The sequence below is a fragment of the Saccostrea cucullata genome, unplaced genomic scaffold, assembly GCF_032062105.1.
Source record: "Saccostrea cucullata isolate Sc308-1 unplaced genomic scaffold, CSIRO_AGI_Scuc_v1 ctg93, whole genome shotgun sequence".
Lineage (NCBI taxonomy): Eukaryota > Metazoa > Mollusca > Bivalvia > Ostreida > Ostreidae > Saccostrea > Saccostrea cuccullata.
This window is the reverse complement of record NW_026935164.1, coordinates 360,202-379,840: the sequence shown is the minus strand read 5'-3', so window position 1 is coordinate 379,840 and position 19,639 is coordinate 360,202. Positions and strand designations below refer to the sequence as shown.

Below are 19,639 nucleotides of genomic sequence, written 5' to 3'. Positions count from 1 at the left end.
AAATATCAATTTTTCCTTATAACTTTTGATTGAAAGACATAGGCCTTTCATATTTTGTCATGTGCATTTCCTGTGATAAGATATTTCTAAACATGGTATTTCTGACCCCTTGACGTTGACCTTCACGATTGACCTAATGATTTTAAAATCAACTGCTGTGATAAGTTCTGAATGACGTACAAAAAGGTGTTCATATTTGAAACAATATGCCATGAAAAATGACATCTCACACACAAAGACACCGAAAGTGGGGGACCACAATTCTGTGAAATTGCTTGTTTATAGCTGTTGTAAAGTACCGTATTTATGGGTATTGTTTTAGTGACAGAGTCAAACTATGAAGACATTGAACAGGCAAGTTAGAGAAAATATGTTCTATAGCAGAATTCAATAAAATTTCAACTAAATAAATGTTTTAAATTATCTTTTAAAATCTTTTACCAAAAAAACACCACTGAATTATCTCAATAGGATAATATCAAGGGATAAGCCAAGAAGTTCACATGTTCTATCGTAGTATCTACGTAAGAATACCTAGAAAAATGATGTAAAATGCCTCATCCTATGTTCTGAATTCCCCCTGTCTATGGATTTTTTAAAAATTAGAGCTAAAAATGAGCCTTTCGACCTGTATACCCCATCAACTTATACCTCAAAAAGTATGGTACTTGAAAATATGTCTAGAACAATAGCTGAAAAATAAAATACCCAAGCTTTCAAGAAAGTGTAGTGTTATACAATGTAGTTTTGTTTTATAACTCAGGTATGTCAGGTATTCCAGTGAGATATTAGTCAGACTTTCTCTGTCATACAAATTAAATCCAACATTTTTTAAAGAATTAATCATGCTCAAAAAAATTAATTTGGAACCAGGTATTCTCCATACATCTGTAAATCTGAAACTGGTATTTTTAGCTCTACTGGTCAGAGACCAGAAGAGCTTATGCGATAGTAATGCGTCCGGCGTCCGTCCGTCTGTCTGTCCGTCTGTCTGTAAACAATTTTTCAAAATGCTACTCCTCCTACAGTTTTGGTCTAATTTCAATATAACTTGGCACACAAGTAGACTACACTAAGATACATAATTCTGTGTATCGGTTTTTGATTTCGATGAACGGTGTTGCCGTGGTTACTAAAAATAGAAATTTCTGTGAAATTCTTTCAAAATGCTACTCCTCCTACAGTTTTAGTCTGATTTCAGTATAACTTGGCACACAAGTAGACTACACTAAGATACATAATTCTGTATATCGGTTTTTGATTTCGATGAACGGTGTTGCCGTGGTTACTAAAAATAGAAATTTCTGTGAAATTGTTTCAAAATGCTACTCCTCCTACAGTTTTGGTCTGATTTCAGTATAACTTGGCACACAAGTAGAATACACTAAGATACATAATTCTGTGTATCGGTTTTTGATTTCGATGAACGGTGTTGCCGTGGTTACTAAAAATAGAAATTTCTGTGAAATTCTTTCAAAATGCTACTCCTCCTACAGTTTTGGTCTGATTTCAGTATAACTTGGCAAACAAGTAGAATACACTAAGATACATAATTCTGTATATCGGTTTTTGATTTCGATGAACGGTGTTGCCGTGGTTACTAAAAATAGAAATTTCTGTGAAATTCTTTCAAAATGCTACTCCTCCTACAGTTTTGGTCTGATTTCAGTATAATTTGGCACACAAGTAGAATACACTAAGATACATAAATCTGTGTATCGGTTTTTGATTTAGATGAACGGTGTTGCCGTGGTTACTAAAAATAGAAATATCTGTAAAATTGTTTCAAAATGCTACTCCTCCTACAGTTTTGGTCTGATTACAATATAACTTGGCACACAAGTAGAATACACTAAGATACATAATTCTGTGTATCAAATTTTAATTTTGATGAACTGTGTTGCCGTGGTTACTAAAAATTGAAATGTCTGTAAAATTGTTTCAAAATGCTACTCCTCCTACAGTTTTGGTCTGATTTCAATATAACTTGGCACACAAGTAGACTACACTAAGAACATAAAGAGACTTTATCAACGATCATTATTCTATATATTGCTGTTGTAAAGTTTCAAATCCCAGCTGCTTAAGTACTCTTCTCTTCCTTTGCTATAAGTTCAAACCAGTAGAGCTTCAGTCTCGACAGAGACTTCTGGTTTAAACTTGTTCTTTACATGTGGCTTTTATGAAATATGTTAATATAGCATTGATTAAATATTCATGACTGTGTATGATTATGTTTCCAATTACATGTTTTGACCTCAAGGTATGATAAGGAAATGACAAATAGAGGAGAAACCAACTGCGGAAGTGTTAATTATAAGAACAAACAATTTAATTGGGTAATCAGTATTTAATTAACACTATCTGAAACTGTATATTACACCTGAGTGTGTAAATATACAAAAATATCTGGACTTTCCAACATAGGTACAGGCATTTTTTTAAAAAGTCAGAAAATAGAAAACTGGTACAGTAAAATTCATTTAGTACAAACACGGATATTGTGAATTTACGGATATAGAAGTAACCTTGGATCCTCAGTTATATTAATCTAATAAATTCCTTATATCGATATAATGAATTACAGATATAGCGAAGTAATTTCTTAGGTTCCAGTCATACTTAGGTTCCAGTCACTTCGTTATGACAAAGTTTTGCTGTAGCACATTTTTAATATCAGTATTTTTTTTAGCTCAACTGAGCTGAAAGCTCAAGTGAGCGTTTCTGATCACCCATTGTGCATATTCTGCCCTTCTGTCTGTAAACTTTTCACAGTTTCAACTTCTCAAGAGCCACTGGGCCAAATTTAACTAAACTTGGTTAAGGTAATCCGATCCTCAGGTTTATAAAATTAGCAGTTTAAGAAATCAAAAATACTCATAAAAGTTTCTCTGAATCCACAAAGTTATGTAAATTTATCCACAGTATTTCTTTAAAGTTAAGTTTAATATGTCATATTATGAAGGGAAAATTGTCAAATCTCCAATATTTTTGCAGAAAAAGCGAATTGGAATATCAGCAATGCATTTTCTGATTGCAAATTGATCAACAATTTTATTTTAGGTCAAAAAACGATAGGTATCCAGGCATTCAGAGAAATTGTCGTGATTTTTATACTTATTTGGTATTTTTTGTCTTCTATTCCCGCCATGTATTCTATAATACATAGTGTAAAAGGCTTTTGCTATCATTGCAGGACACCACGTATCACTTCTTATTTCATATTATGCTAATAAGCATTGGTATCTAAGGCTGGATTCAAGAAAATCTTATTTCTCTAAAACTGTATTAATTTTTTTTTCCTTTTATAGGGTACAAATGTCAACTTTTATAAGACCTTTTCTAAGACTTCCAAAAACCTTGAATCGTATAAAGATGAATAAAATGAAAATTGTTGCATGAAAAAAAATTCATTTCCAAACTTCATTTTGATGCATTTCAAATTAAATATTAATTTTTGGAGTTACCTTCAAGACTGAGGATCGGATATCCTTAACACATCTTTGGGTGAAGGGGAGTTTAAATTGTAAAAATGAAGGGCCAAGTCCCCTTACAAGGGGAGATAATCAGAAAAGACAAAAATATGGTGGGGTCTTTAAAAAATCTTCTCAAGAACCATTTTGTTCATATCATGACCTGGGGAAGGGAGGGGCCACATTGGAGGATTTAATTTTACAAAGGAATTTATTGGGTAAAAATCTTTTAATTAAAAATCTCCTCAGCAAAGTTATTTGAATTATGTATATGGAGGTATCCTTAAGTAGTATAACCCCCCCCCCCCCCCCCCCCGTAAACTTTTCAATACTTAACTGATTTGTGTTCAATACTGAACTGATTTGTGCTTTACCTAGCCAATGAGCTCAGGTAAGCGATGTGACCCATGGACCTCTTGTACATTGACCATGAGTAGTGTTTAGCATCAAACAACTGCAAATGTTTATGAACTCTTGGATAATAGAAAATGAATTTTGTACTTCACTGGCTGGTTTCAGCAGTGTTGGAAATTTACTGAAACAAAAATCGGTCATTTTAAAAATGGACACTTTTCTTACTGAAGCAGAGTAGAAAAATATATGCATGGTGACTTAAGGATGAGGTTTCAGAGGACAGAGAGGAAATTTTATAAAAATAAAAATGAATTATAGTTGAATTTTCAATGTCTTAATTTGTTTAATTAAAAACATGAGAAATGTTGGTGATTGGATGTCAGTTATTATGATGATCTGTTTATAATAATACTGGTAGTTGCTTTTCAGTAGGAGTATCTTAATTAATATTTTAATGCTGCTATTCACAAATAAGATGTTTAGTCATAATTAATATATTATTTGTTTATAGCTAGTATTAATTTATTTTGAATGAATAAGTTGTATTATTTTAATTATTAGATAATTGTTGATTCATATGTATTTAAAATTGATCATGAAATAAACCCACTATGTGAATATGAAATTATGGATATCGATTAGATTTAGAATATCATTCAAAATTCTGAAATTTAAGTATAACTGTACAGTGGGTCAAGCACTAGAATATTTAACTGAACTTTTGACAAAACAAAGTTTAAGTAAAAAATTATGCTCTTCTTGAAATTCCGAAAGTTGACTGTAGTCTGATTCAATTTGTTCAATAAAAGGAAAACTTTCCTTGATTGAAGTTTTAGTACCATCAGACCAAAATTGTGGAATGAACTGCCCTAGTATATTAAACAATTAAAATCAACTGATATTTTCAAAAACAACTTAAAAACTTACTTCTTCAGGAACTTTAATCAAAGAAATCAGTTTTAGTGAATATGTACCTCTACTGAACTAAAACTCCTGAAACACAAAAAATTACCTGATTGTCCATTTGCCATGTGTTGTGCCATGTTGTATGTAAACAGTTTCAGCTAATCATGAATTCTGGATTAGAATCACTTGGCAAAGAATGGGTGGACTTTAAACGCCCTATTTTGAATCTTTTTGAGAGTAAAAGAAATGAATACAAAATATTTTACAAGCAATTGAAAGAGCTACATATACTTGGTTAAACCATATACATGTAAGTGGAAATTTTAGCGAGACACAAATTTAGCAATTGTACTTAACAAGAGGCCCAAGGGCCTTGAATCGCTCCTCTGATAAATTGTACAATCTATCACTTCTATTAGAAGCCTCCAACTCTATTAGTATCATAAGACCCAAAATGCATCAACTTACAAAGTTTGATAATATTTAGCCAGTTAAGACTGAAGATATTATAATATAATTATAAAATACCATAAGTAGGTCACAGTGATTGAAATTTTCTGAGGACTCAAGATACATTAATTGAGAAAGACTGATGATTCTAATTAAATAAGTACCTGAGATATTCAAAGGTATGTCATCATGACCTACTTTTGGTCAACATTCTCTGAAAACCCAAGATGCATCATCTGTCAAAGATTGGCGATTCTAAGCCAATTAGTACCAGAGATAAATAAATATTGCCATCAAATGTCAAAAGTAGGTCACGGTGACCTACTTTTTGGTCGACATTATCAAAAAACCCAAGATGCCTAAACTGACAAAATTTTATGATTCTAAGCCATTAAGTACCTGAGACATTCAAAAGTAGGTCACCGTGACCTACTTCTTGTTGGACATTGAATGAAACTGTAAGATGCCTCAACTGACAAAGTTTGATGATTCCAAGCCAATAAGTACCAGATATCATTAAATATAGCCATAGAATGTCAAAAGTAGGTCACTGTGACCTACTTTTTGGTTGACATTCTCCAAAACCCAAGGTGCCTAAACTGACAAAGTTTGATGATTCTAAGCTAATACATACCTGAGATATTCAAAAGTAGGTCACCGTGACCTACTTTTTAGTCGACATTCTTCGAAAACCTAAGATGCCTCAACTGAGAAAGTTTGATGATTCTTAGCCAATAAGCACCTGAGATACTTAAATATAGCCATAAAATGTCAAAAGTAGGTCACTGTGACCTACTTTTTGGTCTACAATCTCCAAAAACCCAAGATGCATCAACTGACAAAGTTTGATGATTTTAGGTCAATAAATACCAGAGATTTTTAATTATAGCCACAAAATGTCAAAGTAGGTCACCATGACCTACTTTTTGGTGGTCACTCTCCGAAAACCCAAGATGCATCAACTCACAAAGTTTGATGATTCTAAGCCAATAAGTAGCGGATATACTAAAATAAAGCCATAAAATGTCAAAAGTAGGTCACCATGACATAATTTTTGGTCGTCACTCTCCGAAAACCCAAGATGCATCAACTCACAAAGTTTGATGATTCTAAGCCAATAAGTACAGGAGATACTTAAATCAAGCCATAAAATGTCAAAAGTAGGTCACCATGACCTACCTTTTGGTCGTCACTCTTCAAAAACCAAACATGCATCCACTCACAAAGTTTGATGATTCTAAGCCAATAAATACCTAAGATACTTAAATATAGCCATAAAATGTCGAAAGTAGGTCATCGTTACCTACATTTTGGTCGACATTTTTCAAAGACCCAAGATGCATCTACTGACCAACTTTGATGATCGTAGGTCTGAAGGTAATCAAAATATGCATTTTAAACAATTTGAAAACAAATGTCGGCAAAATTCAAAAAGTAGGTCACAGTGACCTACTTTTTCATAAATATCTTTTAAGGTCCCAAAATGCATCAAAGTACAAGATTTGATGATTCTAAACCTCCCAGTGTCTGAAGTAATGGGATTTAATGTTTTTAAAAGGATAAGTCATCAAGTTCAAAAAGTAGGTCACGGTGACCTACTTTTAAGTCAATAAGTACCAGAAGTAATTAAAAAGCATCAACTGACAAAGTTTGATGATCATAGGCCTTAAAGTGTCCAAAATATGCCTTCAAATCAATTTGGAAACAAATCCCCACAAAATTTAAAAAGTAGGTCACCGTGACCTACTTTTGAGCTAACATGATGTGAAGTCGTAAGATGCATCAACTCACACAGATTTGATGATCCTAGTCCTTATAGTAAGCAAAATATACACGTTTTTATTAATTGTAAATTTAGGTCAACTTTGAAGTGACCTTGAGACCACGCCCTTTGCCCCAGGGTAATTCCCCATGCAAATTTTAATCTCCGTCATATCCTGATCCTTGTATGTAAGTTTGGTGAAAATCTGCCTGGTGGTTATGGAGAAGAAGATTTTTTAGCAACCAGTACTTTTGGTTTTGTTTTCCTGATTATCTACCCTTGTTTAAGGGTCCCAACCCTTATTTTAGTATAAATGGTAGCCCTTGGGCCAAGGATACCCTGTGACAAATTTGGTACTGATTGGCCAAGGGGTTCTTGAGTTATGGCCCATATTCTGAAAAGTTTACTCACACCGCACACCACACAAATGGCTATAGCATTAGCTCTTTGAGCCTTTGGCTCAGAAGAGCTAAAAATCGATACTTTATTTTTAGCGAGAAGTGATTTGAGTGATTTTTAAATGCTATCAGAAAAAGCTATTACAACTTAAAAGCAATTAATTTTTAGCAATATTCAATTTTAGCCCTCACAGTACCCTGGCTAATAATGCCAAAATTAAATCCTTGCTAAAAATTCTGCTTATACGGTATTAGGTATTACATTTGTACAAAAGCAATGCTTTGTTGTCATGAATCAAAACAGCAGCAACAGTACACATTTCCTATCATAAATACATGTTATTTTGTTTATTTCACAGGCCTTGTTGGTAATTGTTTTATACACCATACTAAGGAACCCCTGTGTACAAGAGTGCCTTGGACCACAAAAGCGAGCCTACTCCATGTCGACTGAAAATCTACAGCAGAATGGTAGCCTACCAACAGATTTCCATCATCATACCTTTACAACAGAGATAGGCAGCCTGAAGGGCTCTACTGCCTCTGTAGTTAATGAGGTATGTACAACAGAAATAGGCAGCCTTAAGAATTCTACTGCCTCTGTAGTTAAGAAGTATGTACAACAGAAATAGGCAGTCTTAAGAGTTCTATTGCCTCTATAGTTAATTACAACAGAGATAGGCAGCCTTAAGGATTCTAATGCCTCTTTAGTTAATGAGATATGTGCTACAGATATAGGCAGTCTTACTTGTTCTTCTACCTCTGTAGTTAATGAGGTACATGTACGACAGAGAGTCTTATTAGGGCTATCACCCATTCTCAATATAAGGGCTCAAATAATGTCGCCTCATTTTCATTTAGAAGAAATACCACTGATGTAATTTTTAAATCAACATTATAAATAGTCATGTAACAATGAATAAGAATTCATATAATTATCGATCTGAAAGGGTATTTAAGGAGTTCCAAATTCAAATATAGTAGCCTATTTGAAATGTACATTACTGTCGCCGAGGCAAATATTATGCTGAATCCCCTCTGTGTAATATATAGTTTTGATTCTCAAGTAAAAATTTTCTGATAAGTTAAAACTTGTATCATATATATTTCTTTTCATAACAATAAATATATTTTCTTTGTGATAATAAACAATTTTTATTGTGCAATGTCCCTGTCGCTTAATTCTATTTCAACCACATTACAAGCAAACACAAAGATTATACACCTGATAGTTTTGTTCTCCTTTATTTATTGATGGGCTAAATTTGAAATTTCAAAGGATTAATTACTCCTACTCAGATAATGTAACATGAAATTGAACAATTTGACCAACTTTTATAAATATGTTTACGGAATGAAAGACATTTTCAATCGTAGAGATAAGAAAGAAATGTACGTTACCTATATTCTTCCATTAAGAATATATATTAAGTAGAAAATATGAGACGACTCTGAATAAGCAACCCCTTGTATCCTGTAAACTGGCAAAGACGTTTTGCTTAACACAATTAAAAATTATTTTTTACATGAAAAGTGATCATTTGAAATGTACGTGACTGAAATGTACGTTACCATGAAATTCGAATTAAGTGAATTTCGCACGAATTTTCATGTATTCTCATACTTTCACACACTCGAATGTGTACACAAAGGAAAGTTTCAAAGGTTGGAGGTCGGCTAAATCCCAAAATAAATGAAAAGAAACGTTTCTGCTGAGGAAAAAAAATATATTAAGGTCAATTATATGTAATATGATTTTGATACCTGGTATATATTTCTGAATACGAAACCTGTATGATGCATTTCTTATGATATGCAAGTTCAAATAGTATCAATATATTGCGTGTCTAACGTACGCTTGTGGAAGAGAATTGATTTTTATATTTGAAATGTACGTTACGTATGGTAACGTACATTTTGTGTATTTCTAACTGACATTTTTTTTTTAATTTAGTCAATGAATTGCGTTTACACGAGCGAAACAAAATTATCGTTACAATCCATTTGACAACTGACCACATAAATCCATCTAAATGCACCCCAATCCTCGTAAATGTGGTAGACTGTTACCACATGCTAGAAAATTTATTTCTAAGTGTCTTAAATTCATCTTTGGCAACCTTTTTGCAGTTTGTTTACTTTTAATATGCGACTTTTCGTCAATATTAATTTAATTGTTGTTGATAATTTAAAACAAGGTATGCATAGGCTTATAATTGGTAAAAAACAAAACAAAACAAAACAAAACAAAAAAAGAAAAAGAAACAAAACAAATAAACCCAGAACACAAGACGGTCACGTACATTTCAAATACTGAAAGGCACACAATACTCAGTTTTGTTTGAATCATTGCATTTGGGGTTATATTTTTCCAGATCTGCTGAAAAACATGTATGTTTGTGTTTTGACAAACGGTGTTGCAACATACTAAATGAAATTGTTAACAAGACTGTCGATGGATATATTTTGAATAGATTTATGTTAAGTTTCAATGGCCAAACACAAGCATTTGTTAGATCATAGCAAAATACGTCTGACTCTTATTTTTTTTTTCTGTCTGTACCCTTGCACACTGGTAGAAGTAACTAGGCTACAACCGGTGTCAATTTCAGCGAAACAGCACCAAAGAATGGTAATGAACTGAAGTGGAGGGGACTCCCCAATAATATGTGAAATGAACGTTACCGAAGTGACGTGACATTCATGTAGTTGATGACAAATAACCTCGTTTGTTACATTATGATTTCTTATATTACTGCGTTAAAACGCTTCATTGAAATGATTTTTATGTCAATAATTGCTTTTTTGCAATATTTTCTTATTACTAATTTACATATTATTACAAGCTTGAAATGTACGTTACCGACTCATATTCTGAGGCAATCGTGTCTTTATAGTGGTGATTGTGACATATAACACAATGTGATTACATAGAGAGTCTTTTTTGGAATAAACTGAAACAAAACGGTGAATTTTAAGTTGAATTTTAAGCTTTTTATTAAACAGAAATATGTCTTGAAATGTACGTTATATTTACGTAGTTTTCTAAATCGGAATGGATATATGTTACAAAAGAAGTAACTACAAAATAGAATTTTACTACATGTACATGTTTAGTTCCAGTATCTATAGAAAATGACAAGATTCCAAACTGATCGCTCTAAACAAAACAGAGAGAAGAATTTAAAGCATATATTTAGAAAATGTATTTATACATCTGGATCAAAAAGTAACCTTTGTTTTTTGAAAGGAAAAATCAAAGGCACGTTCGTATGCCGAGAAAATATGTTGCTGACAGAGTTGGTAGAATGTGCTGGTGTTAAGATGAAATATTCCAATTGTGATTTTAATGACTACATTTTTTTGACATATGTTTTTGGACATTGAAGAAAGAGTAACGTACATTTCAAGCTACATTTCTGAATAAAATCACCCTCTACTTTACCGTCTTGTCATTATTCCATGTATTAAAATTTGATGAAAAAAATCTGGAAACAAAATCTTCAGATACTTTCTTTCCAAGGTAATTGATAGAAAAATTGTTATCTTGAACTTCATTTTTTAAAAAATCAGAGAGGCATTTGTGCCCTTATATTGAGAATGGGTGTATACACCTCTAGTAAATTAGACAAACTAAGTGCACCTATTAAGTAAAACTCTTTTAGAACAAAAATGGATATAGCGAATTGCGGATATAGCAAAGTTTTTCAGAGCAATGTACATACAGTGTATTGCGAATTTGCTATTATATAAATATAACCCTTTTTTGAGATCGATCCATATATATAGATATATTGACTTCACAGAAAAGCGTATCAACTGAGCATGAAGTAAAAATAATGTATTTAAATACACAAATTCAGACCAGCGCGCAGTCACAGTATTACAAAAGCTATTCTTCCAAGAAATACATGAGTAAATTGTCAAATTCCTACTTTTAATAGTTTTACAGATATTAAGTGTGGCAGACAGATGACAAACAGACAGACATCAGACAAAGTGATCCCTGTTTGTTGCTTTGCTCTGCAGGCAACAAAAATATAACCTTAACACTTGGCTTTTTAGTTAATGAGATAAATATACAGTCAAACCTTTTTATATTGTTATGGGACTAAGAAAAACTTTTGAGATACCCAAGGATTCAAGATATCAGGGGAAAAATCCTGTATTTGGGATTTCTATATCACTTTAACATGGTGTTCAAGATTTCAGTGGTTGAGATACTTCAGTTCAAATGAAACTAAAAAAAAAGGCAATAAGCTTCTGTTGATGAAGTCCATGTACAACTGTATAACTGGAAAAAAATGCATGGCCTGAAAGGTCCTGCTGGCTTTTGTAGTTAATGAAATGGATACCGGTATATGTCAACTTAAAAAAAACCAAGGAAATTCTCTCTATTGGTGCTAATTAGGAATAATGTAGATGACGTGAAAAATATTAAAAACTGGCTGCAGGATGTCTTTGTGGATTGAGTTAGAAAACGTACATACTGTAAATGCTCAAATGTTCCTGGGGGATTAAACTTTATTTCGTTGTTAACAATTATCACCGAAATTAAATCCTAGACAAAATTTTTTGTGACTTTATATTGAATAGGGTAATACCTTCAAAACAATGAAATTAAATGCCCTCGAAACTATTTAAACTGACCAATCAATGAAATTTTATCCCCCGAATATTAGTGTATCTACAGTATCTCAATTTCATTGATTTAATACATCAAACTGAAATTAAAATGAATTTTAAGCTTTACATTTTGTATCTTTCCAGGAGTGGGAGAGAGATTCTACATTACCATCTAAATCTACCACAATGAAAGTGAAAAGAACACTGCCCTCTAGTGGCAATATTTACGTGACACCGCCAGTGTTGGTCCGTGACGGAACAGATGATTTCCAGGACCTCCTACACGCATTAAAAACACAGGAAAGCTCTAGTGATGCAGACAGTTTGGAGTCAGAAAAGATCTCCGAAATCTCAAGCAAAGTAGACCGATATGAAATGCGAAGGATATCAATAGCAGATACTCATTTATGATAAAAGACATACAACATGATAATCAAAAGATGAACATATGATGGTCTATTTTTCAATGCATGTTCATCAAGAAATCATTGATCCCAGTGATTTATAAAATATATAGATATGTATATGCTGTTAGATGTTGTATATTTAATTTTTAAATGCGTACTTTACATTTAATTATTTTATTTTGTGTATTTAAATTGAATTTTGATCTCAATGTTAATTATGTAAAACATACCAAATCATGAAGTTTTTCAATTATACAAAATGCATGCTCTCATAGAACATATAAATCTTTTATATTTGCAATGTTTTATAGCATTAAAAATTTAAATATATTTTAGAGTGAAGTTTTTTTTAATAGCTAACCTGAGCTGAAAGGTTAAGTGAGCTTTTCCTGTAACATTTTGTCCTGCCTTTGTCTGTCAATCAATTTGTAAACTTAACCAATTTCTAACTTCTTGCCACAAAGCATTCTTTGTTGAGGAGAAATTTAAATTCAAGTGATCATGAAGAGGCATACACCCTCCTTTAAAAGGTGGGAGGGATCGATTTTTAAAAAGAATAGGTGAAAATATAATAACATCATAATTTTCTTCTCAATAGCAAATGAAACTTTTATGAGTTTCCTGACGTAGTGTAGATTTAAGTTTACTAAAATCATGTTCCCATGGCTACCATTGTGTGGGTTGTGGCCACAGCAGGGTCATGATAATCTTAATGTGCAAGCATATAAGGTAGTGTAAATTCAAGTTTTCTTAGATCGGAGCTCCTAACTGGAGGTAGAGTCCCCAGGCTAATAAAGGGGATCAGTGTGTTACAAGGAAATATGGTAAGCAAAGCCAGAGTTTCTCGGGTGAGCATTCTAGCCAATGTTAATGGGCCTCTAAATTATTTCCAAAAAGATGCTGTAAAAGTTATTCATTCTGTCTGCATTTATTTTTAGCTCACCTGAGCTGAAAGCTCAAGTGAGCTTTTCTGATCACCCGGTGTCCGTCGTCCGTCCGTCCGTCTGTCCGTCCGTCCGTCTGTAAACTTTTCACATTTTCAACTTCTTCTCAAGAACCACTGGGCCAATTTTAACCAAACTTGGTACAAAGCATCCTTGGGTGAAGGGGAATTTAAATTGTTAAAATCAAGGGCCAAGACCCCTTCCAAGGGGAGATAATCAAGAAAATACGAAAATAGGGTGGGGTCATTAAAAAATCTTCTTCTCAAGAACCACTGGGCCAGAAAAGCTGAAACTTATGTGGAAGCATCCTGGGGTAGTGTAGATATTAAATTGTAAAAATCATGACCCCCAGGGGTAGGGCGGGGCCACAATAGGGAATCCAAGTTTAACCTAGAAATATATAGAATAAATCTTTAAAAATCATCTTCTCAAGAACCACTGGGCCAGGAAAGCTGAAACTTATGTGGGAGCATCCTTGGGTAGTGTAAATATTAAATTGAAAAAATCATGACCCCCGGGGGTAGGGCGGGGCCACAATAGGGAATCCAAATTTTACATAGAAATATATAGAACAAATCTTTAAAAATCTTCTTCTCAAGAACCACTGGGCCAGGAAAGCTGAAACTTATGTGGAAGCATCCTTGGGTAGTGTAGATATTAAATTGTAAAAATCATGACCCCCGGGGGTAGGGCGGGGCCACAATAGGGAATCCAAGTTTAACCTAGAAATATATAGAATAAATCTTTAAAAATCATCTTCTCAAGAACCACTGGGCCAGGAAAGCTGAAACTTATGTGGGAGCATCCTTGGGTAGTGTAAATATTAAATTGAAAAAATCATGACCCCCGGGGGTAGGGCGGGGCCACAATAGGGAATCCAAATTTTACATAGAAATATATAGAACAAATCTTTTAAAATCTTCTTTTCAAGAACCACTTGGCCAGGAAAGCTGAAACTTAAGTGGAAGCATCCTTTGGTAGTGTAGATATTAAATTGTTAAAATCATGACCCACGGGGGTAGGGCGGGGCCACAATAGGGAATCCAAGTTTTACATAGAGATATATAGAACAAATCTTTAAAAAACTTCTTCTCAAGAACCACTGGGCAAGGAAAGCTGAAACTTATGTGGGAGCATCCTTGGGTAGTGTAGATATTAAATTGTTAAAATCATGACCCCCGGGGGTAGGGCGGGGCCACAATAGGGAATCCAAATTTTACATAGAAATATATAGAACAAATCTTTTAAAAATCTTCTTTTCAAGAACCACTTGGCCAGGAAAGCTGAAACTTATGTGGGAGCATCCTTGGGTAGTGTAGATATTAAATTGTTAAAATCATGACCCCCGGGGGTAGGGCGGGGCCACAATAGGGAATCCAAGTTTTACATAGAAATATATAGAACAAATCTTTAAAAATCTTTTTCTCAAGAACTACTGGGCCAGGAAAGCTAAAACTTTTGTGGAAGCATCCTGGGGTAGTGTAGATATTAAATTGTTAAAATCATGACCCCCGAGGTTAGGGCGGGGCCACAATGGGGAATCCAAGTTTTACATAGAAATATATATAGAACAAATCTTTTAATAAGATCTGCATCACCCAAGTTACTCAGGTGAGCGATGTGGCCCATGGGCCTCTTGTTTTAACATCACCTATTTTTTTCAAGATTTATTCAAGAGAAAAACAAACGTTTGCAAAGTACGACAAAAGCTAAAAGCCATTGAATTTGAACATCAATACACATACTATTTTTTAAAATAAACCAATAAATTTTATGTATGTGTATCATGTCAACCCATACCGAAATTAAGTACAAATTAAGTACAGAAAAAAAGTACAAAAAAAGGTCAAAAAAAGTATACTTTTTTCGACTCAATTTGGAACGAGAGATTTGGTCGTTCCAAATTGAGTCAAAAAAAGTATACTTTTTTTGTGCTTTTTCAGAAACTTGTGTTCTCAGTCACAGAAAAAGGATAACAAAAGTATACTTTTGGTACATTTCTATATTTGACCAAGGTACATAAAAAGTATAATTGGAAGTACAAAAAAAGTACTTTCTTAAAACTATTAAACATATTTAAGTACAAAAAAAGTATAATTCCAGAAAAAGTACAAAAAAAGTATACTTCGAGAAAAAGTACAAAAAAAGTATTCTCCTTGAAAAAGTACAAAAAAAGTATACTTCTAGAAAAAGTACAAAAAAAGTATTCTTCCAGAAAAAGTACAAAAAAAGTATTCTTCCAGAAAAAGTACAAAAAAAGTATACTTCTAGAAAAAGTACAAAAAAAGTATTCTTCCAAAAAAAGTACAAAAAAAGTATACTTCTAGATAAGTACAAAATTGTATGCTAAAAAGGTGTAAAAAAGTACAAGAAAAGTATACTTCCAGAAAAAAAGTACAAAAATGTATGCGAAAAAGTACAAAAATGTGTGCAAAAAGGTACAAAAATGTATGCAGAAAAAGTATTTAGAAAGTACTTCTTTTAGATTGATGGTTTAAAAAGAACAAAAACGCATTCAGATCTGATATACCAAAAAAATTAAATCTCTTTTTTAACTTACAGAATTGTTATTCAAAAGCATGAAATTTTGACAGTCCATGAAATCATTATTTTCAGTTCTATAAATCTTCCATAAATAATTAGAGAATAAATTGGAATATAAAATCATCAACAAGATTATATATATAATTTTATAGAATAACAGTTTTTAATCCTTTTGCGTCTAGTCACTACATGGTTGGAATCTCGAGGTAGGGGTGTTCCCAACCCCCCAAACTGAAATTGCATCCTACAGGCTTGTCCTGTACATGGATTTGTCACTGATTGATCACACTCACAGATCGCCTACACTCCTAAGTCTATTCACCCAATCTTTCTCTCTGTGATCTTCATTTGAATATGCTATGTGGTTTAACCCTTCAACATGTTCTAAGCACTTTTCCTTGGGTTCTGCAAAAAAAGTTTAATAATCAATTTTTTTCAGTTCTAAATTAAACATCAAAGTTCTCAAAAAGCAGAAGTATAATTCATAAGCTAATACATGGCAGACTCACATAGTACATGCATCATATTATTACCAGTTTGATATGATTTTTAAAATTTTTTTATTTTACAAAGTCAGACTACATTTAAATTTAAATTTTATGCCCTGTTCACACGGAGAGTTTAATTCGAATTAAATGTAAGTTTACTGTGAATTAACTTCGCTTAGCGTTCACACAGAGAATTTAGTGCAAATTAGTTTACTTCGAATAAGTTTACTGCGCATTAAATTACTTCACATTAGCTCTGTGTGAACGCTTGGCAAAGCTAATTCGAACTAAATTCTGACGCATGCGTAATAGCAAAATTTAGTCAAATGCCACTTGTGCTATTTTTGAGTGAAAAACTAAGGAAAATTTTGTTTATCATAAAATCAGACACTTTGCCATCATGTCAAATGGATCTGCGTCAGCATAAGGTGACGTGATTTGCAAATGACGTCATAATAGCCGTGCTGCAGAAACAAAATTCGCATTAGTTTACTTCGCATTAGCTGTCGTGTGAACGCAATTTTACTCGTATTAGTTTGATTCACATTAGTTTACTTCGCATTTACTTGGCATTAATTTACTGCAAATTAAACTCTCCATGTGAACAGGGCATTAATATACTTACTGGTGATATGATACAGTTATATTGTTGAGGTATTTTCCCATAGCTCTGCATTTAAGTCACAGTAAAAAAGGAACTTCTGAAAATTATAGAAGAAAATCAGATAACTTGAACATGCATGTTGAAAGATTAAGATTACTCTAAAATTAAATTTTTAAGTTTCTTTGAAAAAAAACCCTGTCTATATTCCTCATGTTATATAACTTGCAATTTACATGTTTAGAATTAAAAAAAGTATTCATGTGTGTCAATATTGAAGCAACCCCCCCCCCCCCCCCCCATTTGAAGTTCTTTTCAGCCTCGAAAGATGATCAGTACATCTTAAGTGATAACTAACAAGTGCAACTTAAAATTTATCAGATGCATGTAAATGCTGATACTTAAAATGCCTTTTTATCATGTTCAATCCCCCAGTATTAAATTTATTTGTATTGACTTACCCCCCCCCCCCCTTTTTCAATCTCAACCCCACCTCACACACACTATATCATGCTATATACATTCTGCCTAGCCTTTTAACAAACATCCGTTTATTTGTTTAACAAACTTTAAATCTTACAAAATTCAGTAGACTTAGTGTTTTTTTAATTATGCTAAGACTTATAGCTAGGCTACAAAAATGTTTGTACGTAGGCCAGTGAACGTTTCCAAATACTGAGCAGTGCTCATTGTATTATAATCTTACTGCATAAATATCATATTGAAACATTTTAGGAATTAAATATGACAAGTTATTAAATGATTCATGTTTCACATAGTCTAAGAAAAAGCATGTTCCATTCAATTAATTCAAATGTAAATTTACATTGTCATACCGATCAAAACAAACCAGAAATCGAAAACACAAATTCCCACATTATGTAAAATCTATATGGAAATTCTTCGTTAAATACGTTTCTATAGTGGTGAAATGCATTTCCTACAAACATTATCCAAATTTTAAACATAAATATAGCCTTACCGACTTCAAAATCTCTATTTTTGGTCTCAGCATTTCAATCACACCAATTTTCAAATCGTCCCCGGAAAAATCCGCGCTTCGTTGTTGACCAATCGTTGACTTTGAAAGAGTCACGTGATTAAAAAAATAAATAAATAAATACAGAATTAGTTCATAAAAACATCAGAAATTCTCTTAATAATGTTTTTAAAATCATTAAATTTATTTTGAAGCCGTTTTTTGTGCAGTACTTGATATCTAGCTTTACCACAATTGTGACCGCCATATTGTGTAATAATCGTCGCCGCCATTTTGTTTGTTTGTTTTTTTGTTTTCAATAAATTATCGAGTTCAATTTGTAAAGCCACAAGAAATTTTGAATTTGTTAACTGCAAAAATCCTAATAAAATTTACAGTCTTCAATCTCAATGTCGAAATATCTTGTATGCAGGCAGCTTAGACGTTTGCACATGCTACTTATATTTCGTGCATTGTTTATACCCGTAAACATGATGAAAGTTCTTCGTGATAATAAAACGATAGACATGGTGCATCTTGGAGGCTTTTATATTAATATTCGTTCCTTGCTATTTCCGTTTATTAGAACTACACTTAGGTGACACTTAATTATCAACTAAATATATCAACTATATTTTCCCTTATTAATTTAAGATGTATTTCTCAATATTATACTTTCATGTAAATTACTTGAATCTGATTCGTCGAGAAACATTTGATAAAAAACACTACTACCCGCTGAATAATGAAGTCACGCCCTCCTGCGTAGCATTTCAGTCAACATTGCTTGACGACGGGTGGTATTACAAAAAATAGCGACTGCGCGGAATTTTTGCGCACACGGTTCACTGTAATATGTATTTGTATAAAACATTCAGTATAATATAATAAATATTGCATGTAGTTGAGTGTAACATTGAAAATTTTCACCCCTCGAAAACCATTGTCAACCTCGGCTGCGCCTCGGTTGACAATGGTTTTCTTGGGGTGAAAATTTTCAATGTTACACTCAACTACATGCAATATTTATACAATACTCGATTTCAATCCATTTTGTTTACCACATAGTCAAAATTATCGCGTGTGATTTCGTTTTCCCAGAAACTTCTTGTGAATTTATGTGTATGTTTCCACTGCACCGTCTAGACAACAAAGGTCACCGAGTACAACCACCTGTGTCATTTGAAATAAACATCGTTTGCAGAGAGAGAGAGAGAGAGAGAGAGAGAGAGAGAGTGAGATGTAAAATGTAAAGCAAGCAGAATACTTGTTCATGTAAATTACTCCCTTTCCAAAAATTTTACCTTTAAATAATTTAATATTTCCACAGCCAGAGAGAGAGAGAGAGAGAGAGAGAAAGAGAGAGAGAGAGAGAGATAGAGAGAGAGTTATTTCTGTACAGATTTACGATGTAATTTCCATCAGGTTTACTAAATCTTGATGATTATAATGAGTTTAGGACATAATTCTGTTAAACATAAAATGGACAGAGCATGACAGAAATACAAATACATTTGACTGTAACTGTATTAAACACCCCCTTTTCCCTGCAACAAATACGCAAGTAAATTAAATAGCCATATATTATATATACTCTTATGCTAACACCATAGTTGAATTCTGAATGCTCACATTAGAATAAAACTTTCCTAAATCATTAGAATAATTTAATAAATATTTTTATATGAACAAATTGCTAACTAATTT

General features: G+C 32.8%; 1 protein-coding gene and 1 long non-coding RNA gene across 2 annotated transcripts in view; one reads left to right on the top strand and one right to left on the bottom strand.

Annotated features, from left to right (window-relative positions):
- The window catches only part of LOC134242054 (adhesion G-protein coupled receptor V1-like), a 138,204-nt gene extending 125,718 nt beyond the window's left edge, over window positions 1-12,486 (top strand). The window contains exons 104-105 of the mRNA XM_062724074.1: window positions 7,703-7,900; window positions 12,114-12,486. Coding sequence (XP_062580058.1) covers window positions 7,703-7,900; window positions 12,114-12,380 — 465 coding nt within the window. The 3' untranslated portion in view covers window positions 12,381-12,486. The remainder of the gene's footprint in view (window positions 1-7,702; window positions 7,901-12,113) is intronic.
- A 3,419-nt stretch (window positions 12,487-15,905) lies between these two features.
- LOC134242066 (uncharacterized) lies at window positions 15,906-18,150 on the bottom strand. Its single transcript, XR_009986793.1, has 3 exons — window positions 17,936-18,150; window positions 16,978-17,053; window positions 15,906-16,269 (listed from the first exon to the last, which is right to left on the bottom strand). It is a non-coding gene; the product is annotated as an uncharacterized LOC134242066 (long non-coding RNA).
- Window positions 18,151-19,639: the final 1,489 nt, after the last annotated feature.